The 27,482-nt window shown below is 44.7% G+C and overlaps 1 protein-coding gene across 1 annotated transcript in view; it reads left to right on the top strand.

Moving 5' to 3' along the window:
* The window catches only part of TFG (trafficking from ER to golgi regulator), a 154,901-nt gene that overhangs the window by 85,887 nt on the left and 41,532 nt on the right, over positions 1 to 27,482 (top strand). The window contains exons 5-6 of the mRNA XM_085622404.1: positions 5,304 to 5,471; positions 6,798 to 6,929. Coding sequence (XP_085478530.1) covers positions 5,304 to 5,471; positions 6,798 to 6,929 — 300 coding nt within the window. The remainder of the gene's footprint in view (positions 1 to 5,303; positions 5,472 to 6,797; positions 6,930 to 27,482) is intronic.

Raw genomic sequence — 27,482 nt, 5'->3', positions numbered from 1 at the left:
TTCCAGCGGGCTGCATACTTACCCTCTAGGGTTGAACCTCGCCACAGGGTGGCACACTCCCTTTTCCGGCAGCCCCTCCCAGCCCGGCACGCTCCTCCCCTCGGGGTACTCCCTCCCACAAGTCGATCCCGTGGCAGTCTGAACACTTTCTTCCTAAACTCCGCCATAGATTCCGTGATGAGCCAGACGAGAACTGCTTAAATGCTAAAATGCGAACTTGTCCCTCTGCTTTTCTCAGGCTACGACATTGGTTGGGCACATTAGTCATACTTTTACTTTCTTGCACCCACCCCCACGTGGCTCAACTCAGGACCTTCAAAACAAGGCAGAGCAAAAGGCAAGCACACCACTGCCTTTCTCCGAGGCAGAGCAGAAATGCCTCGGAGAAAGGCAGCGGCATTTTCGGATTCGGGGGCGTGTTTGTCTTTTCTCTCCTCCAGCCATTGGCTGGAGGAGATAATTAGACTTCTTGCAAGCGCCCCCCCGATCCGAAAAGGACGGGGCCTAATCGGAATGACTGACCTCTTCTCCAATGGCTGGCCAGCATTCAAGAGGCCAGCCAATGGAGAACAGGGGAGAAGAGGGGCGGGTTCAAGCCCCTCTTCTCCAAGTCATTAAATCTCCGACTTCCGGTTCTGCCTTCGGCAGACCGGCGGTCCTCAACCTAAAAAGGGTAATTTTGCATTGTGAAAATGTGGTGTGTTCACGTTGGGTTTTGAACCATTTCCTGTCGTGGGCACTATGCCTACCCCTACAAGTGAGGTACCATTTTTATTGGGAGACTTTGGGTAATTCAGATTTGTAAAGAAACTGTTATTTCCTATTGACTTTCGATGCATTTCTGCCTTCCAAATGAAAGACATTGTGTAAGAAAGAAGTCATTCTAAAAAATGACTGATTCTCATGTTAGTATGAGTATTCCCAATTTCGGAAATGTGCAAATATCTACTGTTTCTAAACTCTATATTGTTCCCATTTCAGAAATACATACGCGTCTTTCATACCGATTTTTTCCATGTACACATTTTTACAGAATAATTACTATATACCCGGTACATAATAAACAACCATTGCAAGTTGCTGCTCAGTTTTTGGCTCTGGGTTCGTCGGGTTCTTGGTGAACCTACAAGTGCTATATATCCCCAAAACCAGAAATGTCCAGCGGATGTAACTGTATATTGCTTTCAAAGAGCTGTCGTAATTAGAAGAAGTTACAGGTGAAAACGTTGACACAAGTCTTTTTTTTATTCAACAAATTTTCCATTTATCCTATATTTAACTGTTAGTTTCTATAAAAAAACCTTGATGGATCTACACAAATGACCCCTTGCTGAATTCAGAATTTTGTCTACTTCTCTCAAATGTATAGCTTTCCAGGATCAATTATTGCTTTTGTACCCATTTCTACCATTAACTGGAAGGAGGTCGAAAGCACAAAAAATAGCAAAAATAGGCTATGTCCCAGAAAAATGCCAAAATTGTGTAAAATTTTTGGGTTTCTGACAAGTCTGGTATCCCCTAAAAGCTGGGAAAATGGTGATTTCAGCCCCACAAACCCTTTTTTGATAACACTCGCAGGGAAAAACCCAGAAGCTTTCATTTGCTGCCAGTTTTTCCCATTTCCCCCCCAAAAAACTAAATTTTGCTGTATTTTGGCTCATTTCTGTGACCCCTCCAGGGGAATCCACAAACCCGGAGTACCTTCAGAATCCCCATAATGTTGGAAGAAAAGGACGCAAATTTGGTGTGGATACCTTATGTGGTCAAAAAGTTACAGGGGCCTCAGCGCGCACTACCCCCAAATAGCCAAAAAAGGGCGTGTCACAGGAGGGGAAAAGGCCTGGCAGCGAAGGGGTTAAAAAAATACGGTAGATCATTTATTTTTTTCCTTTTCTGTTGACGTTGTCGGTTTGTTTTCGTTTTGCTACCACTGCTCTTTAATACTTTCAGTGCTCTTTAATACTTTTTATATACTAAACTCCAATATATGGCGAGACCTATTGGCACTGCCAATGCTTGTTTTTATTTGGTTTGTAACACCTTGAAGATTTACTCAGTTATTCCTTTTACACATTTAATACTGTGTAAAAAAATTAAATTTTTTTTTTACATATACATAAAACTACCCAGAGTTCTCTGCTTTTTTGCATAATTTATTCGTCACGCTATGCCTGAAGGGGTATTTTATTTATATATATATATATATATATATATATATATATATATATATATATATATATATATTCACTGAAAAAACCATAGGTTTCACACGTTAGTTAGCTGGACATTTTACTGATAAAAAAACCAATGAAATTCCCCCGTTATAGTTAGTGCAGGCAACTATAACTCACGCAACCGCAATCCTCTGCTGATGCTAATACTGTATTTAGACACTTATTTGCCCATGTCTTCTTCCATTAAATTTTAGCTATACATATATTACAAATATTTTTTTTTCATAAAGACACATATGTCATCAGCAGAGGATTGCGGTTGCGTGAGTTATAGTTGCCTGCACTAACTATAACGGGGGAATTTCATTGGTTTTTTATCAGTAAAATGTCCAGCTAACTATAACATGTGTGAAACCTATGGTTTTTTCAGTGAATTTGCAAGGTTTTTTAAATGCTAATTCCTAACTATAACGTGTGTGAAACCTATGGTTTTTTTCAGTGAATTTGTACGTTTTTTTAAATGCTAAGTTACTTTACGCCATTCGTGGCATGCGCGCCCAGTTAACGCAGTTCGTTCCGTGCGCGCACGGTGCGCTTCGCGCACCGCGCGCCCACTTTACGCAGTTAGTGCCGTCCACGCACGGTGGTCATGCGGTGCGCTGCGCGCACCGCGTGCCCACATTACGCGGGATGGGCCATGTACGCACGATGCGCTTCGCGCACCGTGCGCACATGGAGGACATATTATGCGCTTCGTTGAGAAAGGTAATCTTTCATATTGTCAGATGCCATGCACAAATGGTGCCTTTCGGGCACCATTTGCGCACGGGGTGGGGATAGTGTGGATAGTTTGTGTTTTTTTAAATTATTTTTTACTGTACGCGTACGGTAAGCGTAATCGGCGATTTTTCGAAAAAAAATAAAATTGCATTTTTGGCCTTGGGGGTTCTTTGGGGACACCTACATCAATACTAGGTGGTTAGGAACTGAATACACTGCCCCTTTAGATGTTTTTTGCCTTTGTTTTTGCTGCCCCACTCAGAGTGGGAGAGAGAAAATGGCAGCCGCCGCTTCCTGGTTTCGACCGATTCGAATGTTTACTTAGATCTAACAGCCAATCAGAATCGCGCTCGCGCACGGCACCGTACGCGTACGGTAAGCTTACCGTAAGCGCACGGTAAGTGCACCGTAAGCTGGCTCAGATATATATATATATTGATTTAAATGCTATTTTCTCAGGATCTACTGAACTGATTTACACCAAACCTACAAAAGGCACTTCCTTGACCTGAGGACTACCTCTCTGCCAAATTTCAAGTAACTCTGTTCAGCCGTTCGGGCTGTAGCTGTGTCTAAAGGTCCTATGGAAAAATGCATGGGAAAAACGCGTTTTGGGACCCCCCTTTTTTCTCAGCCCCCGCTTGACGAATCCCCCCCGAGACTTTCAGGGTAGGAGCGGAGCGTAGCGCCCCACCTATTTTGAAAATTTCGCGAGGATTCGTCGACCGGCGCCAAAGTTATTCCAAATAGAATGTTGCGGATTTCCTATGGAAACAGGGTCCTAACTATAACTATCTACTGGCGACCGCCAGTAGATAAAATATATATATATATATATATATATCGATTCCGCTTTTCCCTAGTGCATCATCGCACCGAAGATAGGAACACGAACACTTTGCTCTGCTGTTGCCAGGATTTTCTTTATTTCATATATACAAAAAGGTGCTGCCTCAGACGCGTTTCGGACACTGGGCTGTGTCCTTGTTCACTTAAAAAACGGGGAGGCTTAAACTGAATTTAAAGGCACAGTGTGGGCACAAATGCGTGACGTGCATCGTCATAGTCACAAACATAGAAACAGTACCGACAAAGCATTATATTCTTTCTACATTTCTTCGTCAAACGCGGAGGTGCATTTATCAATCACGATTATGTATCATTAAACTGTATCAATTCATATTATTAAAAGTGCCGATACATGCTCGTTTCACAGTGTTTCTCAGCCAAAGAGCACAAATACTAATGCGTCCACATTTTTTGGTTTTTTACAATGCATCAATGTTATGCAGGACATGAAGCTTTACAAATGTGATGCAATAACAATTCCTACTATTTGTGCAAAGGAGCGCATATGTGCAAACTGGCAAATGAAGTGCAAAAAACAGCATAGGATGAAGTAAAAACGGGTTCAAATACCAGCTAGTATACATAAGTTAACAAAATGCATTAATAAAAAACCGTCATATTCTAGTGCAATTGGTGACTTTCAGGTACAAATACCCCTTCATTTCTGAAGTTCAAAACCTGAGTACGAATATATTCAACTTACTATGTAAATAATCTAAATCGGGTATTTCAAATAATAACAACCTGTACCTATGTACTTATAATATGATATAATGGGGGGAAAAAATGTACATCAATAAAAGCAAAACAGTACTGTTTAAAGTGCAAAATATGCATAATTTATTCGTCACTATGCTTGAAAGGGAAATTTTTTATATATATATATATATATATATATATATATATATATAATTTCCCTTTCAAGCATAGTGACGAATAAATTATGCATAAAAGCAGACCACTCTGGGTAGTTGTATGTGTATATATATATATATATATTCTACTGTTCCACAATTGCCCAAAGAGTGGACGCACTCCCTGTTGACACACTCCAATTGGGGGAAGACACCCATGCAACAAGCGCCATATACTTTTTTGTTTACTCTTTCCTTGCATCACTCCTCATTGAAATCCCACAACTTACTGATACAGCCAACACTGGTTTCTTGGTATCTACTGCTTCCCCAGGGCTCCGAAAAGATTGATTAACTTATTATTTTTTTTTTTTCCTCGCATCTCTTTGATTAATTTTCCATTAAATACAGAATCTCATAATTGCATATGCATACTGAGTACTATTCTTGTCAATGAGAAAGTCCTATACTAGAATAGCAAGTACTCTGTACACAAGTGCAGGCCATATCATAGTGCTATTCAAGGCTCATTGTTTCATAAAATTAAACTGGCAAGTTATTTGGTATATGTAAAGCTCTCGCATAGATATGTTTGCATTAAATTAACACAAAACCAATATACAAATGTCTATCTTGTACTTGACAGATGAGGTGGAGGGTAGAGAAGAAAAGCCAACTGCACCTGACTCTGCTGGCAAACAATCTACCCAAGTTATAGCAGCAAGCATGTCTGCTTTTGATCCCTTAAAAAATCCAGATGAAATCAACAAAAATGTCATGTCCTCATTTGGAATTGCAGAAGACCAGGTGTCAGGTAAGTTATTCTATTTATATGTACACACTTTCTCAAGGTATTCCTGCCTCTGTCTGAACAATACAGAGATGGTAGTGGAAGAATCGGTGCTGTGTAGCCGGTTTCAGTAAAGCCACGCTTATAGCAGCTTCATGTATCTGGGTGCTCTTTGTACTGCTCTGGTTATCTTTGTTTGTTTATGCATGCAAATCTATCAACTATCCAGTGCTGGGGAAATACAAATTATTTCGAAATTTGCATGCAGTGCTCCCTCTTCCTCGGTTTTGAGGCTTCTGTGGTTATCTTATTGCTGGCTCAGGAAATCAGAGCAGCTTGACCCTCGGTCCATCTACCTAACTGGCCAAAGTTTGGGTCATAAAATGAGGCGGAGAGATCGTAAATGGTCTCTGGCTGTTTCAGTGTTATTTGAGTTAAATTAAACACTCCTGTATTAATGGACTACAGTGATTCCCGGCCTGACGATGGGGAATATTCATGCATGTGAATTAATGAAAGATACCAAAGTTGGGATAACTGTAGTTACTGGTATGTAACTTTCTTACTTTCGGATGCATGCTGCAACATCTACAATGCCTAGTATTCAGTTCAGTAGTATCACGTTCAAGCGTTGGTGAATATAAGGACAGTTCTATGATGGAGAGGAAGAGGTTATTTAACAGAGGTTTTAGTAAAAAAGAACTGAACATTTAAGACTAATTCAGTATTAGAACACAGGATCGAAGACCAATATCTTGAGGGTAAAAAATGTAGATTACCAACTACAGACCCTAAAGAGGTTGGGACATGGAACTGGGTAGGCTAAATGTTCAGAAGCACAGTCTCATACCCTTACAGCTGTTAAAAAAAAAAAAAACTTCTATGAATAATTGCATTTTTTTTTTTTAAAGGACAAAAGTAGGCGTTGAGAATACAGTGATAGTTTAGAAAAGTAAGTTAAAATATGTAACAGAAAATTGTACATACTTAATTTTCTTTCTACTAACTTTCATCCTAATGAGGCTAGCTGACATGCAACAGAGTACCTGAATTATTTCCCAAACTTGTAATTCTGGGAGTCCTGTGCAGAGCTGCTGATCTATAAAGTTCTCTGTTTAGCTTTTAAACAGTTTGGTTTCTGATTTTTTAGTGTTGAGAATTTTCTAAGTACAGGTGATAACTCAAAATGCTTTTAGTATGAGGAAGTTTCTTATGATGGACAAAAGTTATCAAAGGTATTTGCTTTTTTCGCCTACATTTTTATTTCAGAGTATGAATACTAGTTTTATCATTTGCTTATATCTGTTTTGCTACTTTCATGTATCATTCTCAAGGTTCTATTTCTTTTAGGACCCCCAAGTGCTCCTGTTGAAGAACGCTCAACCACACCTGACAGCATTGCATCCTCTTCATCTGCTGCTCACACATCAGGAGGCCAATCACAACAGCCACCCTCTTATGCAGGGGCACAGCAGCAAGCAGGTCAGATATGTCAGAAATCTATCATTTGCTAGCACTTTTGAAAAGTACTTCATACTTAGACGTTGGCTCTTCCAAGATGTTATGGGTTCATTTGCCTTTTTAATTGAGCTCAGTTGAGAATAGTATTACCGAACGTTTAACAGAAGCATTCCTGTAATCCATCTAGCTGAATTTTCGTCTTGTCCTGGTGCATTCTCCCATTTCAAATGGCTGAGTAGTATTTCAAATATAAAGTAGTAGTTTCTGCTGGCCTATACTTATGCTTACAAAGAAAGTATCCTTGTAATCTCTATAAATGCAGTAGTATTCAGACTTTATTTTAAATATTGCAACGTTTGGCTTTCACAAATTTGGATAAAGGAAGATTGACTAAGATGAAAAGACCAGTTTGTCAGAATTTACACTATTGTCCCAAGAATCCATCTATTATATCCTACCTTAATTATAAAAGTGGAGTATCATTCTTTCTGAATCAAGTGGATCTTCATAATAGTTTAGAAGAACTGTTGCTGGCTCTGGAGATTCTTGAGCACTGTTAAATTGAACATTAGAATGCAAAAACAGAAGAGCCAGGAGTATGACTGCTGCTACTTCATTACTCTACCTTCAGTCTGGATTTGTGGATCTTGCTTGATAAAGCAGCGGAGAAAGGAAAGCTTATCTGCCTACTTAAGTGACCGTGCTAGGATGATTTCCTTGCAACAGAGACCACTAAAGCCCAGCTGTGGGGAAAATCCTGCATGAGAGAGCCATAATGGACTGTTACTGCCTTCGACCTGAGCAGTCTCCCAACAAGCTGCCTAGATGAAGCGATATGGAACACAACATCTGGGTCCAAGAAAGGCTCTGTCGAACTAGTATCCCTGAGGTGTCCGTACACAAATTCTCAGCCTGTGGAGTTGAAGGAATTCCAACATTGATCCATTGTTTGAAATCCTGTGCCATCAGCTACAGAAGATCAGACTCTGGTACAGTTGGATTATTCATCCTAGGCTCTTATCCTGCTGGGGATATCACAAGTTAAAACCACTGGCACTACTCCTAGCAAAGGTGAGTAGTCCGGTGTCTACCAGACTCCCAAGTGCCCCTGCATTAATGCATTTCAGGTTACAGGCTGCTACCCCTTCTAAATTTATGGGACATCTAGCCTGAACTGGCACCCTAGCCTACCATAGTCTCCAAGTAGTCTGGACACAAGCCCCTCCCTGCGCACACACCCTAAAAGATATGCTTACCACAAAGAATGAACTCTCGTTCTTTAGGGTAGTGGATCCATCAGGCACCCTGAAACAGTTTTTCTTGGGTTTTGTAGTAGTGCAACTGGGTGAATTCCAGAGCACTTTACTTTGGATCATCAGCACTAAATATTTTCATCCCCAGACCTTAAGAGTGGCTAATTTTTCCTTTTAAGACAACTCTTGCTTAAATCTCAGTCTTCCATTTTAGTGCAAAGCATACCGTGAGGACCCAGGAAAATAAGAACAGTTTTGCGGTTGTATAACATGGGCTACGGGCTCATGTTAAACAAAATTAAAGCACCTACTGAGCTGAATCTTTAAATAATGATGTGGTCCTAACGTTGGCTCAGAAGGTACTATGCAATTGATCTGCAAGATGCATACTTTCACGTCCCAGTCAACCGTCATCCGAAGTTCCTGCGTTTTCTGGTGGGAGCCAAGCATTCAGTTCAGAGTTCTACCTTTCGGGTTGAAGTCAGCTCCCTGAGTGTTTACCAAATGCATGGCAGTAGTAGCAGCTGCTCTAAGGCGCCAGGGAATGTTTGTATACCCATACCTCAACGACTGGCTTCTGAAGGGCCATTTCCCCAGTTTGTGAGGACTTACTACCAACGATGTCTAGCCCTTTGCCAACGGCTGTGCCTTCATGTCAATTTCGAAAGATAAGTTCAACATCCTACTCAAAGGATACATTATCTGGGTGCAACATCAGACTCCGCTATAGGAATAGTGTTTCCTTCGGAGGTAAGACTATCTGTCACTCTGAAGTGCAAGCAAATCCTTCACACTACCTTTCCTTTGGTCCGACAGGTTGCCTCTCTCCTAGGGTGGATGGCATCCTACATTTTTTTATCGTCCCCAACACCAGGCTGAGTATGCGTCCTTTACAGCAGGATCTGGAGGACAAGTGCGATCAACTGATTGCTCGATGGGACGACAAGATCCATCTGTAGAGAGCAGCCAGATCATCTATACCATGGTGGATCTGGTTGGAAAACCTCTTTATGGGAGTTTCCTTCCAACAGCCTCCTCCGACACAATTGTTAATCACAGATGCCTTCCTCCAGGTGTGGGAGAGCACATGGGGTCCCTCCAGGCCAGTGGTCGTCCAAAGAACAGTCGTACCACATCAATATGCTGGAGTGAAGGGCTGTTCATCTAGCCATTAAGGCTTTTTTTACTCTATTCAGACCAGCGCCATGCTAGTCCAGACGGACAATATGACCACCATGTACTATCTAAGCAAACCGGGACAAACTCAATCACATTCTCTTTCCCTGGAGTCTCAAGCACTCTGGCATTGGCTCCTAGCAAGGAAACTTTCGGAATCTTTCGAGAATGGTGTCGCTCAAGCATCTATCTTTTCGGGGACGAGACAAACAAAAAAAATGCAGTGACTTCGTGTCAAGTTTCTACCGGCCAGGGTCTAGCGGGAATACCCTTTTGATCAAGTGGTCAGGGGCCTTGTTTACGCTTTCCCATCCCTCTCATCCTGAAAGTCTTAACTAAGCTCTCCCTTCCAAGGCGAGAATGATTCTAATTGTTCAAGACTGGCCACAGCAGTGGTGGTACCTGGACTTCCAATACCTATCGGAATGTCCACACAAGAGGCTGCCGTGCAGACCGGACCTGCTGTCTAAGATAAACGGGAGCATTCATCACTCCAACCTTCCCTCGCTGAACTTGGCTGCATGGCTCCTGAGGCCCTCCAGTATGGGCACTTAGGACTTCCTCAGGACTGCATGGTGTAGGAAGCTGGCTTTGTATATACTATACCAAAGTGAGGTATAGTGTGCACAGAGTAGGCAGAGGTAAAGGTAGATAGCACCTCACTCCATTTGTGGTAGTGTGGTCGAGCAGTAAGGCAGTATCGGAGGACAGTGTTAAGTATTTGTTGTGCACACTCAGTTAGCAAATGAATTCACACACTCAAAGACTGAATTTCAGACCAATTGTTTTTGTATAAAAAAATATTCTTTTAGTTATTTTATTTTCTAAAACTCTAGTTACACCCTCAGCGGCACTAGGGTGGCCGGGTGCAGAGTGCTGTGGCCCAACTTTATCCAATGGGGGGATAGGGGCCCTCCGGTTGGTGGCTGCTGAAGAGCAGGCCACTTGGTTGTGGGAGCCAAGCTCCTAGACTTTAGCTCAGGGCAAATGGGTAAACAAAATAGTACCAAAGGTGCACCCTCAGCGGCACTAGGGCGGACGGGTGCAGGGTGCTGTTTCAACGTCTGGCGCCCTGTTTGCAATGGGAAACCTCCGGTTTGCAAAGGCACTGCAGGCTTGGGGATACAGGTCTTCTGGGTGCGACCACCACTTCGAGAGGGAAGTTGGGGGTTGGTTAGGCACTGTCGGTTTGGCCACCCAAGGCCGTGGGGCCTCGGGTGCATGGGTGCCTTTTGGGGTCGGATCTTCTTACCAGCTCTTGGTCGCGGCTGGGGGACCTTCCGGATTTAGGCTGCAGGCATCTGCTTGAGGCAGGTCAGGGGTCGCTGGATCTCTGGTTAGTATTGCCGGGGGGGGGGACCTCCTCCTGGTCTTTGCCCGCTCGGGCTGTGGACGGCTGGTGCAGAGTGGTGCAGATTCGCGGTGTCCGGCCGGAGCCAGCGGTTGCAGATGAACCAATCCGGTGTTCACGGGAGACAGTCTTTGTGGTTGAAAACAGGCAGGTCCTCCGGGGTTTTCGAGGTTGCAGGCTGCAGGACACACCGGTGTTTCGCAGGAGCAGGTTCGAGGTGGAGACAGGCCGGTAGGGCTGGGGGCCAAGTCAGTGAGCGTCTTCCCCTTGTTAGCTTCTGCACGGCTGTTCGGTCCTTCTCAGTCTTTTCTTGTCATTTCTTCTGGTTTGAGGAAGCAAGGTTCAGGGTGCCCCTGAATACTAGATTAAGGGGCGTTACAGGTTGGTATAAAAGTTGGGACCAATGGGTCCCTTCTCTGGGGTGGGTACACCCCCCATTATGCTACAGTGGGAGGTGGGCATAAGCCTGTCGCTTGTTTTCCCACTGGTTCTCCCACCCAAAATGGGGTTCAGAACCAGTGAGGACCAGTTCCTGAAAGCAGCAAGTGGCCTGGGGAAGCTCACAAAGCCTTTGAAGCTTCCCCTTCATGAACCCTGCCCATCCTGCGGGAGGAGGCTTGGCTCCTCATCCCAGGATGTGCATTGTTTCAGATCCCACAGAGCAGCAGGCTCTCAACCCAGTGGTCCAGAAACCTGTCTTTTGGTGGCAGCTGAAAGCAGCCGCTCAGCCTGAACACTAGTGGTAGGTTAGTTTTCAGGGGGCATCTCTAAGATGCCCTCTGTGTGCATTTTTCATTAAACCCACACGGATGCCAGTGTGGGATTTAATGTGCTGAGAAGTTTGATACCAAACTTCTCAGTTTTCAGTGCAGCCATTGTGGTCCTGTGGAGTTCGTAATGACAAACTCCCAGCCCCATATACTCTTAATGGCAGCACTGCACTTACAATGTCTAAGTATGGACTTGGACACTGTAGGGGTACACGGCTCATGCACATGTACCCTCACCACTGCTATAGTGCACCCAGCTAGACAGGACCTCTAAGGGTGGCACAGTAAGTGCTACAGCCCTTAGAGGCCTTCTCTGGTCACAGTCCCCTGGGTACCTTTGGTACCATTTACCAGGGACTCACCTGTGGCCAGAGATGTCGATTGGGTTTAGGCTTTAATGCAGTTTTAGGGAAAGCACATGGGCCCCGAGTATCTGATTAGCTGGAGCCCAGGGCACACTCGGTCAAAGCACATCAGCAAATCAGCAATTCGGCAAAAACCGGGGGCACCATGCAGAGAGAGGGCTCTTTCTCACACATGGGCATTTTGAAAGAAGCGAGAAGGTCTTCTACAAGTCACTCTTGTGCATTTAAATGGAAGCGTTTCTATTTGTGGTGTGTACACAATGGCTTCCAACCTACCAAGAGGCAAGCGGAGGTAATTATTCAGTATTGGGGGTGTCTTTCATAGATTCACATGCTTGAATATTCCCCGTCGTCGAAGTGGGAGTCCCACGGTACATAACGTTGCAATGTAGTAATAACAGAAGCCGAATAGGCATAAAATAAAGTAAAACCATAGTTTTTATGGATAGACAGCTTGTCACATCTATAACATTACTCTCATTCTGTTTTAGTCCAAAATCCAGCCAATCAGGCGTCCGCACCCTCTAGAACCCTCTCCCCAGAGGCTCAGGCCCTCAAATTTTCTACTGCACATCGTGTGAAGGGAGTCTATCTGAATCCTTTATGCCCCCGAGAACTGATTCTCAGGCATCAAAGACTCCATCTGCGCAGTTTTTACCTCAAACTCCTTCTCTCGTCGGCGAACTCACCAACGCTTCCTCTGTCGACGAGAGCTGCCGTCGTCGCATCTACGTCGACCTCTGTCCATGAAGCCGGCTATGATCCTGTAGTCGGCGTCTTCACCGTCGACGTTGGTATCTGTTAAGGTGAGACCCATTTCATCTACACTGCCTTTAACTTCGTCGATGGCAAGCAAGCATAGAAAGAAGCATACGTCGGCGGCGGTGGCTTCGTCGGCGGCGGTGGCTTCGTCGGCGGCGGTGGCTTCGTCGGCGGCGGTGGCTCAACGACGACTTTCATCGTCGGCAACAACGGCTACGACTCCATCTCAAGATCTGATACCGTTAAAGGCTTCAAGCTCTTTGCTTCAACGACGACATTCCTCTTTGGATACTCTGATGCCAATTAAAGCTCCTTCTCGGCCTCCAGAGGTGCTTTTTTCATCTTACGATGAGGAATCCGAGGATGAGAGATTTCGGGCTGCTCGCAGTCCCTCTGAACTTTTAATAAAATGTCAGGAATCGGATGATGATAACGATTTACAAGAGGACGATTTCTCTACTTGTGACACACACCCAACTCCAGAACTTCCTATGGCACAACTGCCAAGTCTTATTTCCAACCTTCAATATATGTTGGATGATTACAACCGCCGTTTTCCATGTTCTGTGCAGACTTCTCCTACGCCGCAGATACCTCCGCAACCTTTTTCAAATAAGGAAACTGTGGTCACACCTACGTCGGCGACAAGAGTGCAACATCTTGCAGTTCCTCAAATCATAGAAGATGTTGTCGAGGAGCAGGATGATGAGGGTGACAAAGAAGGTGAGCTGGATGACTGTTCCTTTCTTTCTGAATGGGACAACTATCAAATACAAACGCCATCTCCTGCTGATCTAGCTCGTTTGGATTCTCCACCGGTTGACGGTGGTGGTTTTCATTTGCTCATGGAAAGAGCCGCTAAAAGATTCCACCTTCCTATGACCACCAGGGAGGATTGTTTCCTATAAGATTTTAAGGATCAACCTCAAAAGCAAGTCCATTGTATACCAATTATCGATTTTTATCTGGCAAGAAGGCCTCAAGCTGATGCAGACTCCTAACTCCATTCCATCTATCCTTCCTAGGATAGATAAAAAATACAAAGGCCCTCCAAATTCTCCTGCATGTTTAATTTCGTAAACCAAGCCTGATTACATCATTACTCTGGCAGCTCAGCGTCGATCCAGAAACCCATAGTCTCCTTTGTCTGCACCACCAGATCGGGAAGGTCGACGCCTGGATGGTATAGGAAATAAATTTTCTACTATGGTGGCAACTACAGTATGTGCGGCCAGTTCTTTGGCGATCCTGGCCCGTTAAGACTGCCAAATGTGGTCAGACATTTCATCTCTAATAGACCTTATCCCTGAGGCATCTAGGCCAGAGGCTTTAAAGATTCTCCAAGAGGGGGAAAGGATTTCCTCGGAAATTATAGATTGCGCCATTGATGTATCCTTAGCTGGTGCAGCAGTCCTCAGGCGTCGGGGCTGGTTACGGGCCACGTCTTTTCGTCAGGTGGTGCAAACAAAAATACTGGACATACCTTACGACGGTGAATCATTGTTTGGCCAGCATATAGACGATGCCCTTCAAACAATTAAAAAGGACACTGACACGGCTTGTGCTCTTGGGTCGTTACAATTCAAAAAACAGCTTTTTTTGAGGTGCAAGAGGTCGTGGTTCCTCTTCCTTTCGAGGAAATTCTAATCCGTACAGACAAACTCAAAACCGCTACTCGTCCCAGAATCTAGTCCTACAGGCAACAACGTTCTTCCAACTACAGGCAATACAGAGGAAAATCCTCTTGTAGAGGAAAGGATTCCTCCAAGAAACAATGACTCTGACCGCACACCGTCGCCAAATCCTCCTGCTTTTTCGAAACTTGGAGGTCGAATCTCCCACTTCTACTCCAAATGGTCACAAATTACTACCGATCAATGGGTTCTAGATATTGTGCGCAGGGGACATGCATTGGAATTCGTAAAGATTCCTCCCAATACTCCACCAAGAGGTCCCCCTCCTGCTCACCTAAACTCTTCAATCAGCTGAAAATTATATTGAAAAAGGGCGCGATCGAAGTGGTGCCAAAACTACAGCAGGGCAGGGGGTTTTATTCAAGGTTTTTCCTCCTACAGAAAAAGTCGGGAGAATGGCGTCACATTTTGGATCTACGTTCTCTAAACAAGTACATCAAGGCACAAACTTTTTGTATGTTGTCTCTTCAAGAAGTACTCCCTTTTCTATCCCAAGGAGAGTTTATGACAACTTTAGATCTTCAAGATGTTTATTTTCATCTTCCCATACTGCAGAGACACAGAAAATTTCTCGGATTCAGAGTGGCCGGAAAGGATTTCCAATTCAAAGTTCTGCCATTCGGCCTTCGTTCTGCTCCCGAGTGTTTACAAAGGTCCTTGCACCGGTGGCAGCTTACCTTCGTCTTCAAGGAGTGTGAGAAAGTAGCTCTGTATATACTGTTCCCTAATAGGTACAGGGTGTACAGAGTCCACAGTCCCCAAGGGTTTGGCAGATATAACCTTACTCTCTAAAGTGGTAGCTTGGTCGAGCAGTAAGGCAGTATCGGAGGACAGTGTAAAGCATTTGTTGTACACACTCAGTCAGCAAATGGTCTCACACACTCAATAACTGAACTCTAGGCCAATGGTTTATATATAACAAATATATGCTTGTTTTATTTTAGAACCAACAATTGGCATTAAAATATACTTTCTCAGAATGAGATGCTTTATATAAATACTTTTGCAATATGCAATTGACTTTTGTAAACAGTTACAAGTGGTTGCAATAGGCAACACTATTTTAAACACAACAATGCATTGAGCTCAATGGAAATTTCAAGTTATTTGCGACAGATTACTTTTAGGATTACTTTTGGAATTCCAGGACTAGATCCTAGATTCAGTCCTGGGTCAGTACTTAGAATCAAGTGATGAAAGTCGACTTAATTACTGTGATGATTTTTAAACAATATTTAGCTGTTTTAAAAGTTGACACTTAGAAAATATTTCATAGAAAACAGTTGCGATTCTCCTATTAACATGACCAGAGAATCTGGATTTCATTAAAGACACGGAGGCTATCATTATGCATTAATCCTTTTAATGCGTCACACAGACAGCCGCACTACATCATAAACAAGAAGGTTCTAGAATGTAGAGAGTAGGGTACAAGTGGCATGAGGCACAAACAGACTGCCTCTTTTAAATGCAAACGAGTAGATAAAGTCCAGAGATGAGATCCAGGATGAACCAGAAGATGAAGGCAACAAGAGTTCCGGAGCGAAGAAGGCTAGAGAATGGAGATTATCCAGAATTATCTAAAAAAGAAAATAAATGTTAAAATGCTAAGTAGAAAGCAAACGAAAAATTGCAAAGCATCAACTGATATTAACATATCAAAATGCAGATTATAAACATACAAATCGTAAATGAAACCTCAAAGGGTATGGCTAAGGGCGGGATAATGATATCCTCCGTGTCTTTAATGAAATCCAGATTCTCTGGTCATGTTAATAGGAGAATCGCAATTTCATTACAAGACCGGAGGCTACATTATGCATGTTGGTAGCCACGAAGTACCACATCAGACATATGTTCCACAGGTTTACAGTAATGATGAGCAAAGGTTGAAGCATTAGACCAATCAGCAGCTTTAAGAATATCATCCAATTTGCCACCGGACCAGAAGGATTTGCTTGCCATAGCGCCTCTGAGAGAATGAGCTTGGAATTTAGAGAGATCAATGCCGGCCAGATTCATAACGGACTTGACCCATCTAGCTATGGAGGAGGAAGAAACTGGTCTAAAGGGTTTAACAAAAGATAAAAGGAGTTGCTTGGCATCTAAAGGACGAAGGTCTTTCATTCTCAAGTCATATTCTCTCACGCACAATTTCTTACAAAGGTCGAAACGAGGATAATAAATCGAATCGGACATAGTTTTAGTCCTTCTGAACAAGTCAAATTTAACTCCAAACATATCATAGGATCTATAAGAAATATCAAGGCATCTCACATCTGAAACCCTACGACAAGAGATTAAACAGAGAAGGGTAGCGAGCTTAAGCGAGCGATATTTCCTGTTTAGGTAGGTGTTATCTGGCCAAGAGGAAAAAAGGTCTAGGATAGCTTTCACGTCCCACATGTATTGGTATTTAGGTCTGGGAGGTCTTTTAAGTCTAATACTTTTCATAACTCTACAAACAATATTGTTCTTACCTACCGTTGACAAGGGAATGTCCAGCAGAGATGGCTGAACTGTAGCAGTTAATGGACCTATAGGCTAATCCTCTATCGAATTGTTCGACAAGGAAATTAACTATTTTGACCATAGGAGCCTCCAGGGGATCCAAATTCCTTTCCATGCACCAACAAACCCATTTTTTCCAGATGTTATACCTGTAGTGTGTTCCGGGAGCCCAAGATTCCCCGAGGAGAGAAAAAGCTGACGTCGAAAGGCCAGACAGTTCGTTAGATTGCCTGACACTTTCCAAGCAAGAAGGTTCAAATTCCCTAAAAGGATTAGGTGGTGATCTTCTCCGTCCGCGTTGGTGAGCAGACCTTTGTTCGCAGGAATGAGGAAGGGAACGTCGCAAGAAAGTTCGAGGGTGGTCGGGAACCATGCTTGAGACGGCCAGAATGGAGTTATCAGAATCGGGGAACACTGGTCCGATCTGACTTTCTGAAGGACTCTTTGAATCATGGCAAAGGGAGGAAATGCGTAACCCCGAAGGTTCGACCAGCATTGAAGAAAGGCGTTTACTGCCAGAGCACCCGGGTCTGGCATCCAACTGAAATATTTTGGGAGTTGGAACGAAAGTCTGCTGGCGAACAAATCCACATCTAGAGGACCCCAAAAGAGAGAGAGAATTGAAGATGTTCGCATTGAGTTTCCAGTCGGTCCTGTCTGAGAGGAATCTTGAGTTCCAGTCTGCTCAGAGATTCAACTTCCCAGGGAGATATTCTGCCTTCAGAGAAATCTTGTGTTCTAAACAGAACATCCAGAGTTTTTTGGCTAAAGCCGACAAGTCTGCTGATTTCGTACCGCCGAGGCGATTGATATAAGATACTGCGGAAACGTTGTCCATTTTGAGGAGAACTGACCTGCCCTGAAGAGATTGTTTGTTTGAAGCTCATTAGGGCGTATAAACCGGCTGTAAGTTCTAGGAAATTTATGTGGTGGGAAGATTCCGCAAGCGACCATGCGCCACCAGTGTCTTGATCGAGGAGACGAGCGCCCCAACCGTAGAGGCTTGCATCTGATTCCAGGATGAATTCCGGGGCAGAGCCAAAAATCACTCTCCCGTTCCAGGCGTCGAGGTTCTCTAGCCACCATGACAGTTCTGATCTGCCTTCTTCGTCCAAGGTCACAAAGTCCTCGTACCAGAGAAGAGAATTGAGAGCTTTCCCTTTTAATCTCTGAAGTGCACGGTAGTTCAGAGGGCCCGGGAAGATAGCTTGAATGCTGGAGGAGAGGAGGCCTATAAGGCGGGCTAACTCTCTCGGGGTTAAAGAATCTTTCTTTAGGACATACCTGATTTCCTTCCTGATTTTGGCGATTTTCTTGGTAGGGAGAAGGAGACAGCTGGAGGTATCCACCGTGAATCCAAGAAATTCTAGGGATTTTGAGGGAGTAAGGATAGATTTCTCTCTGTTTAGAATAAAACCGAGGCTCTCGATGAGATGTATGGAGACATTTAGGTCTTTCTGAATTTGGGAAAAGGATTGGGACATTATGAGGATGTCGTCTAGGTAAATAATAAGACGAATACCTCTCTCTCTGAGGATAGAAACGCTAGTCCTCATAATTTTGGTAAAGCACCAGGGGGCGGAGGAAAGTCCGAAGGGAAGAGCTTGGAATTGATGGAGAAGATCTTTCCAGCTGAATTGGAGAAAACACTGGTGTTCCGGTGCCATAGGAATCGTAAAGTAAGCGTCCTTGAGATCTAGTTTCACTAACCAATCTCCTTCTAGAAGAAGATCCCTTAAGAGGTGAATACCCTCCATTTTGAAATGTCTGTAAATTAAGTATTTGTTCACCTCTCGGAGGTTTATTACTGGTCTCCAACCTTTGTCCTTCTTTTGAACTAAGAAAAGGGTACTGATAAAGGTTTTTAAGGACCAGGGTACCTGTATAATAGCTCCCTTCGTGAGCATTGAGGAGATTTCCTCTTCGACAATTTATTCGTGATCGAGCAAAAGAGATAGGGGTTTTGGAGGATGAGATTGGAAGGGAGTCTCTATGAAGTCGATTTTGAAACCCTGGACGGTTTCGAGAACCCAGGGGTCTTGAGTTAGTGACGCCCAAACGTGGTAGAAGAGTTTCAATCTGCCCCCAACTTGGGAAGAAGAGGAAAGAGGAAGAGGGGGGGGAAGACTTACTTGGAAGGTTGGAGGAGTTTGGGTTTCCTCGGGACCTGAAGCCTCTGTTGCGTGGTCCTCTTGCTCGATGAGGGAAGAATTGCTGATTTGAGGGGTAGAAGCCTCTACCGGAACCTCTGTAGGACGAGAAGGGCCGCTGGTTACTGCGGCCGGAAGAACGGCCCCTTCTTCCGGCCTGTCCAAAAAGGTTTGTGTTAAAAACACGCCTCGTATTCGATTGAGCCCTATCAAGGGCGGTAAAGGTGGCAACATATTTCCCAATTGATTTGATGACGTCCTCGCCAAAGAGAAGGCCTTTAGGATTCTCTGAAGGTTCTTTAGCCGCCAAGTCACTAAGCTTTGGGTTGATCTTAGAAATGATAGTCCTCCTCCTTTCAGTGTTTAAGCTCGAATTGGCATTCCCGAGGAAGACGATAGCTCTTTGACTATGAGACTCCTCAGCCAGGTCAAGGATTCTGGTGAGGGGACCTAGGACATCCAGAAGGCGGTCCTGGCAGCCCTTAAGTGTTCTCTCCAGACCTCTTCTGGGGTCTTTGCCTAGCTTAAATAGGAATTTAATCCAGTCCGGATCAAGGTTGGGGGTTTGGGAGACCTTTTCGTGAATGGTAGGTCTCGGACACTCTGATCCGAGTGTGTTCCTTGTCTCCCTTTCAAGAGAATTTCTTAACCATCTTTTAATAAACTTTGAAACTTGTTCCTGAGGGAACCATTTAGAACTATTAGGGTGGAAAAGAGTTAGGGGAGAGAACATTTCTTCTCCCAGAGGGTTCAGTATAATATTGTCAGAGGAGGAGGGAGATTCTCCTTCACCGGGAAAGTTAGTCTATGTCTTGGTTAGGATCATCTAAGTCCAAGACTAATTCGTCAAGGGGGTTATCAAACTGTTCTTCCTCTGAATCAGAGTCTGTGTCTGCGACATCCTTAGTAACATAGCGGCTTGAAACGCGGAGGGTATTAGTCAAAGTTGTGCCGCCATGGACACCGGTCAGATTCGTGCCGCGACGGGCAACGTTCTCAATCGAAGCGCGAGGGCCTCCCAACGTAAATGAGGTGCTAGGACCTCCTATGTCAACTGAGGTGCCACGACCTCCCATAGATAAGGAATGTTCGCAGTTTTTGGTTTTTTTTACTTTTTTTACCCTCGGTTACAATGTCGATGGAACGACCATCTAGGTCAGAGGGAAAGGGTCTTTTAGTAGACATCACCTCTTTAAGAGTTAAAAGCATGCAGGAACGCATCTCTTTCTGCAGGAATTCTTTAAAGTTGTCATTGTTATGGAGGGGGAGCTAGCTGTGGCATCGTCAGTCAAGGTCTGACATTGTGTAGGAAGTGAATAAATAAATAAATAAATACATTTAAATTTAGATAATATATATTAAAATAAGTCAATCAGTATAGATAAAGATTCTATTTCCCATATATATATATATATATATATATATATCAGCTTCCAAAATGCGGAGCACTCACGGGAGGTATTCAAAAGTTCTTTATTCGAGCATCATTCACAGAGCAAATGCATTTCGGCGTTTAGCCTTCCTCAGTGCTCATCAACCCAGCTCTAAACACAAGGCACGTTTAAATAAAACCACAAATGAGTTCATTGGGGAAACACTTTGTCATGGCCTGCTCGAATTTCATGGTGTAATGCTAAACTTTATGGCTGCCATGTCTGCGTGTGATTTGCAGCCTAATGGTAGATAACGAATGATGTTTAAAAGGCTGCATTGCATTTTAGATAAAGGGAAAGTCATGTTTGCCAAATGTCACTTACACGCAGCATGATTGATGCCATCCTTCGTGAAGCCAGCCTCTGTGCCTCCTTTTCAATTGCTTGTGCCTTGTAACCATCCCTCGCCGTGCTATATATATATATATATATATATATATATATATATATATAGATATATTAGGGGATACCAGGGCTTGATTGGGGCAAGCTAACTAAAAGACTTTGAGATTTGACTAAAAAGCTCAATTGAATAAAATGGTGAGGGTTTTGTTAGAAAAAAACAGTACGGACGCGATCTCCGGCAACAGCTGACCGAGCGGAGTAACTGACTCACTCCCTCGAGCTCAGCTGATGCCGGGGAAGCGTCAGATTAGAGGAAGAAGCCCTGGGGGATGCCATTGACGCGTGCACCGTTGCCAGGGTGCATTCTTTGAAGTTCGTAGCGCGCTCGCACGGGCTAGGCGAGCGCGACTAACAGACACAAGGGGCAGAAAAGTGAAAAACGAAATGAAAGAGGTAACGGGGAATTAATTAAATAAATTCGGAAGCAGAAGTTATAAAAATTTGCAAGTTCGCACGAGTGGTGTTGAAATTCGACAACCTTAATAGGAAGTCTGTGTGAGGGGTGAAAATGAAGGGGGGGGGGGCGGGAGGGGGGGAAGGCCCATATACAGACACCCGACAGTACAAGAGTACGAAGAAGCGTTAAATTAAAAGCTGTGACAAGGGATACGTTGAAACAAGGAATAGAACAGTATAAGTAGAAGAAGGAGAGCAATAGAATGTTAAGAACAAGGCAATAATATCAAGCTTTCTCCTTCTTAAGGCTAAACATTAAGAAAAAACGACCTTAAGACGGTGAATAAGGACATAATAAAATGTTACTTATCTGCCTGTGAGCCGCATTTAAAAGAGGCAGTCTGTTTGTGCCTCATGCCACTTGTACCCTACTCTCTACATTCTAGAACCTTCTTGTTTATGGTGTAGTGCGGCTGTCTGTGTGACGCATTAAAAGGATTAATGCGTAATGTAGCCTCCGGTCTTGTAATGAAATCAATGATTCCCTATGGAAGAAAATTCAAGTTGCAGGTACAGTATGTTCTCGTTACTTTTGTAATCCAGTACTGGGTACCTAGACTCAGTACTGGGACCTTTATCCAAAACGGGTAAGTAATTACGTTTTCAGATATTATACGATTTTTAAAGAATATTTAAATATTGCAGAAGTTGACACTTAGAAGAAATTTCACAGAAAAACATTCAATGATTTCCTATGGGAGAAAATTGGGTTACGGGTAAGTACAGTTGTAAGTATTTTTCCGAGTCAGTGCTCGGCACCAAGATCCAGCACTGGGAGCTCACCTAAGAGCAGGTGAGTATTTTCGTTTTCGTTACTCAGCTGATTTTTGGTGAATATTTTAAGATTTGAAAAGTCCACACTTAGAAGAAATTTCAGGAAAAAGCCAGTCAATGTTACCCTATGAAGAAAATAGTTATCGGTTTAAAGGTAAGTACTCGACTGGCAGAGTTGAGGTTCTGGGCATAGACTCACGGGTCCCCCAGGGTCAGGTAGGTACAGTTGGTTCACCCTCAGCGGCACTAGGGCGGCCGGGTGCAGATAGTTAGGCCCAATGTTATCCTATGAGGGATAGGGGGGGGCCTTGGTTGGTGGCTGTTGACTAGCAAGCCACGCGGCTGTGGGAGCTGGGATCCTGGTCACTTACTCAGGGCAAGTGGGGAAGTAGCTAGGTGTAGAGGTTGCGCTGCCAGGGCCACTCGGGCGGCTGGGTGCAGGGTGCTTTTGAGCCTTCGGGCGCTCAATTGATTTCAATGGGAAATCTCCGGTTTAGAAAGACTGCAAGCTCGGGGACGAGGATTCTTCAGGTGCCACCACCACTTCGAGAGGTAAGTTGGGTAGTTGGAGGATAGGTAGGTACCCCGGGATTTGGCATAGGGGGCAGCGGGGCGCCGCGTGCAGGGGGGCCTTTTGGTGTCGGGAAATCTTACCCTCTGTTGATCGCGATAGGGGGGGCATCTTGTTCTGAGGCTGCAGGCTTCTTCAGGAGTGTCGAGGGAGGTCCTTTGGTGCCAGACTCGGGGGTCACAGTCGCCGTGGGGTCATCCTCGTGGTCTTTGTTCACTCCGGTCAGGCTTGGCTGGTGCAGAGAGTGCTGGGTTCGCGGTTCCGGGCTGCTGCCAGGGATTAGAAGTAGGTTTTGAGTAGAGCCTCTACTCATGGGAGTCCCAGGGATTTAGAGCCAAAAGGTAGCCAGGTCCTCCGGGGTTTGTGAGGTTGCTGGCCACAAGAGATGCCGGGTTGGAGCAGGTTCGAGGGTCGACAGGCCGGTAGGGCTGGGGCCAAAGCAGTTGGTGTCTTCCTCTTCTTAGCAGCTGCAGGGCAGGTCTTCTTTCTTCTTGCTCTTCTTTGTATTTCGGAATCTAGAATCTGGGGAAGGAAGGTTCAGGGTGCCCCTAAATACTAGATTTAGGTGTGTTACAGGTAGGTGAAGGGCAGGGACCAATGGGTCCCTGTCCTGGGGTGGGTACACCCTCTATCCTGCCTCTCTCCTGTGGGAGGGGGGCAGTAGCCTAGTCCTGATTGGGTAGGGCTTCCCATCTTCAAGATGGCGAGAGCCCGGGGATGTGCTTCACCTAGTCTCCCCCACCTGAGGGGTGGGGTTGGCAGGCTGGCACATCCCCTGTCCTTATTTGGGGTTACCGGCCAAGCTTTCCGCTAGAGTGAAGGGTTGCAGTGGCCTGGGGAAGCTCACAGAGGCGGCATGCCTTTGAAGCTTCCCCCTGCCCATCCTGGGGAAGGAGATTTAGCACCTCGCCCAGGATGTGCATTGTTGCAGGCCCAGGAGAGCAGGGGCTCTCCTACCCAGGGGTCCCGCAACATGTCTGCTGTGTGGCAGCCTCAGAGCAGACGTAGATTGTAGGTTAGGTTTTAGGGGGCATCTCTAAGATGCCCTCTGGGGTGCTTGGTACATTAAATCCCACACTGGCATCAGTGTGGGTTTAATGTGCGGAGAAGTTTGATATCAAACTTCTCAGTCTTCAGTGCTGCCTTTATGGTGCTGTGGAGTTCATGTTTGACGAGCTCTCAGCACCATGTACTCTTAAATGGCAGCACTGCACTTACAGTGCCCAGGAATGGACCTGGGTACTGTAGGGGCACAGGGCTCCTGTTCCTGTGCCCACACCATTGGCATAGGGCACCCAGCTAGAGGGGTGGCTGATGTATGCCATAGCAGTGTAGGTGATGGGCATGGCACACAGGGATGTGCCTAGTCGACTCTTTGCCTTGTCTTGCACCCAGACACCCAGCCTGCAAGGGCAGTGTGTGTGTGTGTGTGTGTGTGTGTGTGTGTGTGTGTAAGGGTACAGGGTCTCTAAGGGTGGCACAATGAGTGCTGCAGCCCTTAGAGGCCTTCCCTGGTCACAAGGCCCTGAGTACCTAGGGTACCATTTACCAGGGGCTGACATGTGGCCAGGGTTTGCCAATTTGGGTTTTTAGGGAAGGAACATAGGCCCTGGGCACCTGATTGGCAAGGGTCCAGGGCACACTCAGTCAAAGTACATTCAGCAAAAAGTGGGGGCATACCATGCAAGAAAGATGGCACTTTCTCACAAGGAGTGCAAATCTTTCCATACTTAGACGACTGCCTACTGAAGGCAAGGTTGTTCGAACTAGCGTCCAAACAAACTGTTATGCAGGTCCCTCTTCCAATCTCTGGGCCTCACATTAAACATGGAAAAATCTCAGTTTCTCCCAGCTCAAAACAGACTGTTCTTGGGAGCCATTCTAGATACCAGGCAAGGGAAAGCTTTTGTCGCACGAAAGGCATCAACGTCTTCGCAATCTAGCGACTTCTATCCATCTAAAAGAGTTAGTTTCTGTCCGACAGTGGAAATCTTTCCTAGGGATGTTGTCCTCATGCATTCCTCTAGTCCCTCACTGCCGCTTGAAAATGAGACCTGTCCAGGAAGAAGTGGACAAACAGTGGGCTCAAGTCTCAGGAACTTTCAACGACTTAGTCAGAGTCACACATCGACTAAAAAGAGCTCTTTTATGGTGGACTCACGAAGAAAATATCTCATCAGGACATCCGTTTGTGGCGGACACTCCACTATTCACCCTCACGACCAATGCATCTCTAGAGGGTTGGGGCACCCACTTACAAGGACTGACCGTGAAAGGCAAGTGGTCCGTTCAACAAAAGACAAGACACATCAACCTTTTAGAGTTACTGGCCATTTTTCTGGCTCTGAAGGCCTTCCGAACCATCATTCAAGGAAGCACGGTGTTGACCCGTACGGACAACACAACGTACATGCACTACATCAACAAACAGGAAGGCACAAGGTCAGTCTTGTTGTCCCTTCAGGCTCCACAATTTTGGAATTGGGCGATTCAACATCACATCGTCCTCACAGCAGTTCATGTTCCGGGAGCGTCAAATCTTGTGGATTCCCTAAGCAGATCATCCACTACCAATCACGAATGGGAATTACACCAACCCACTCTGGATCACATTTTTCAACTATGGGGTCCCCCCAAATCTGGATCTGTTCGCAACATATCCGAACCTCCAATGCCTGTTCTTCTCAAGTTGGCTTCCCCAACCAAAGTCATGCGGGAATGCCTTTTTGATGAACTGGTCAAAAATATGCCTACGCTTTTCCACCAATACCTCTAGTCCCCAAGGTTCTGCAGAAAATGAGGAAAGAACCCTGTCGCATTATTCTTATAGCTACCCCGGTGGCCTCGACAAATCTGGTTCACGGAACTACTGCTCCTGTCTCAGTGCGACCCGATCATTCTTCGCCCTCTTCCGAATCTTTTGACCATGGAACACAGCCAAATCTGTCATCCCAATCCTACATCTCTTCATTTAGCGGCTTGGAACCTGAGCACAATGAGTTTGTAAATTTGGACATTCCTTTAGATTGCAGAGAAGTCTTGGCTAAGGCTAGAGCACCTTCAACGGTGAAAACATATAAACTCAAATAGAAAAGATTCTGTCTATGGTGCAATGAAACGCAAGTACATCCTATACATTCCAAGCCAGAACAACTTTTGCCTTTCTTTTTGCACCTAGCGAATCAGGCCTCTCATACTCTACCCTTAAGGTTTTCCTAGCAGCAATCTCACTATTCCGACAAGATGGCTCTAACTCACTTTACTTGTCAAGAGTAATTCAACAATTTTTCAAAGGTCTTTTTCGAATGTTTCCTCCGATACGTCGGCCACCTCCACCTTGGCATCTAAACATTGTATTGGCACAGCTCATGAAACCACCATTTGAGCCAATCCATAAAGTCAGTTTAAAATATGTTACTTGGAAGACTTATCTACTCCTGGCTCTGACTTCCTCCCGCCGGGTTTGTGACTTGCAGGCGTTTACTACTAAACCACCTTTTCTCCAATTTACTAAAGACTCTGTCCTGCTCCGCACCAATCCGGCCTTTATCCCCAAGGTTCCATCGGATTTCCACCTCAATGAGCCGGATGTTTTAAAAACATTTTTTCCAAATCCTCAAACTCCCGCAGAGAAACCGCTTCATTCTTTGGATGTCAAAAGATGTCTCAAATTTTACCTTCAGAGAACAGCTACTATTTGTAAGAATGACCAACTCTTTGTGGCTTACGGGCGGATGCGAAAGGGTCATCCGGTCACCAAACAAACTATAGCACGCTGGATATCTTCTACTATTGCCTTTTGCCATCAACAAGCGGGAAAACCACTTGCATCAAACTTTCTAGTGCATTCCACCAGGAAGGTTTCTTCTTCTACTGCGCTATTTGCTGGGGTACCTCTTCAATACATCTGCAGAGCTGCAACATGGTCCAGCAGACACACCTTTACGAGACACTACTGGCTGGATGCTGTAGACAACACGGACGCGGCTGTGGGACAGGCAGTCCTTCGTAATCTTTTTAAATAAAGATGAGCCTCTGATGCTTCCCTCCTCGTGTGTGCGTGTGTGTGTGTATTCCTATAGTCTTTTGCACTGGCGGTGTACAGGCAGCTGAGGGGGGTAGCGATGGGAGCTTGCTTCTCTCCCAGCTATGCCTGTTTGATGGTTGGTTGGTGGGAGGAGCGGGCTCTCGGGGCTGCCCACTCAGACATGTATGATAAACACGTGAAACATTATTTCAGATATATCGATGACGTATTCATTGTATGGCAGGGTGATATGGATAGTGCGACCTCTTTTGTTAACTTTATGAATACTAATGATGTCAATCTCATATTGACAAAGTGTGGATTTTTTAGATGTAAAAGTATACATCGAGGATGGGGTTATAGCAACCACTTTACACAGGAAAAAGTTGGCAGGGAATTCTACACTTCATGCAAATAGTGCACATCCACATCACCTCATTAAAAGTATCCCCTATGGGGAATTTCTTCACCTAAAAAGAATATGCAGCACTCAGGAAGACTTGGATGTGTGCATAAAGGATTCAGCAACAAGGTTCAGAAACGGGGGCTATAGTGAGGCCATTCTTACAGAAGCAATAGCCAAAACATCTGCTAGACCAAGGAATTCATTGCTGAAACCCGACACTCAAAAGAATCGCGAGAAAAAAATCTGAGAATACTGAGATCACTACTTTTAACCGACAGGAGAGAAAAATACGATCAATCGTCAAACAAAATCGGCCAATAATGCGCACAGACGCAGTATTAGCGCCTACACTAACTAAGGATCCAACTATAACTTTCAGAAAAGGAATATCCATGAGAGCCCAAATAGTCAGGAGTAATCCGGAGTCTAATTTGAAAAAGAAAAAAACGTGGTTACAATCTAGACAAGGG

This window comes from Triturus cristatus, chromosome 8 (genome assembly GCF_964204655.1).
Source record: "Triturus cristatus chromosome 8, aTriCri1.1, whole genome shotgun sequence".
NCBI classification, from domain to species: Eukaryota; Metazoa; Chordata; class Amphibia; order Caudata; family Salamandridae; genus Triturus; species Triturus cristatus.
Note: the sequence above shows the minus strand (reverse complement) of the source record. Positions and strands in the feature narration are given on the sequence as shown.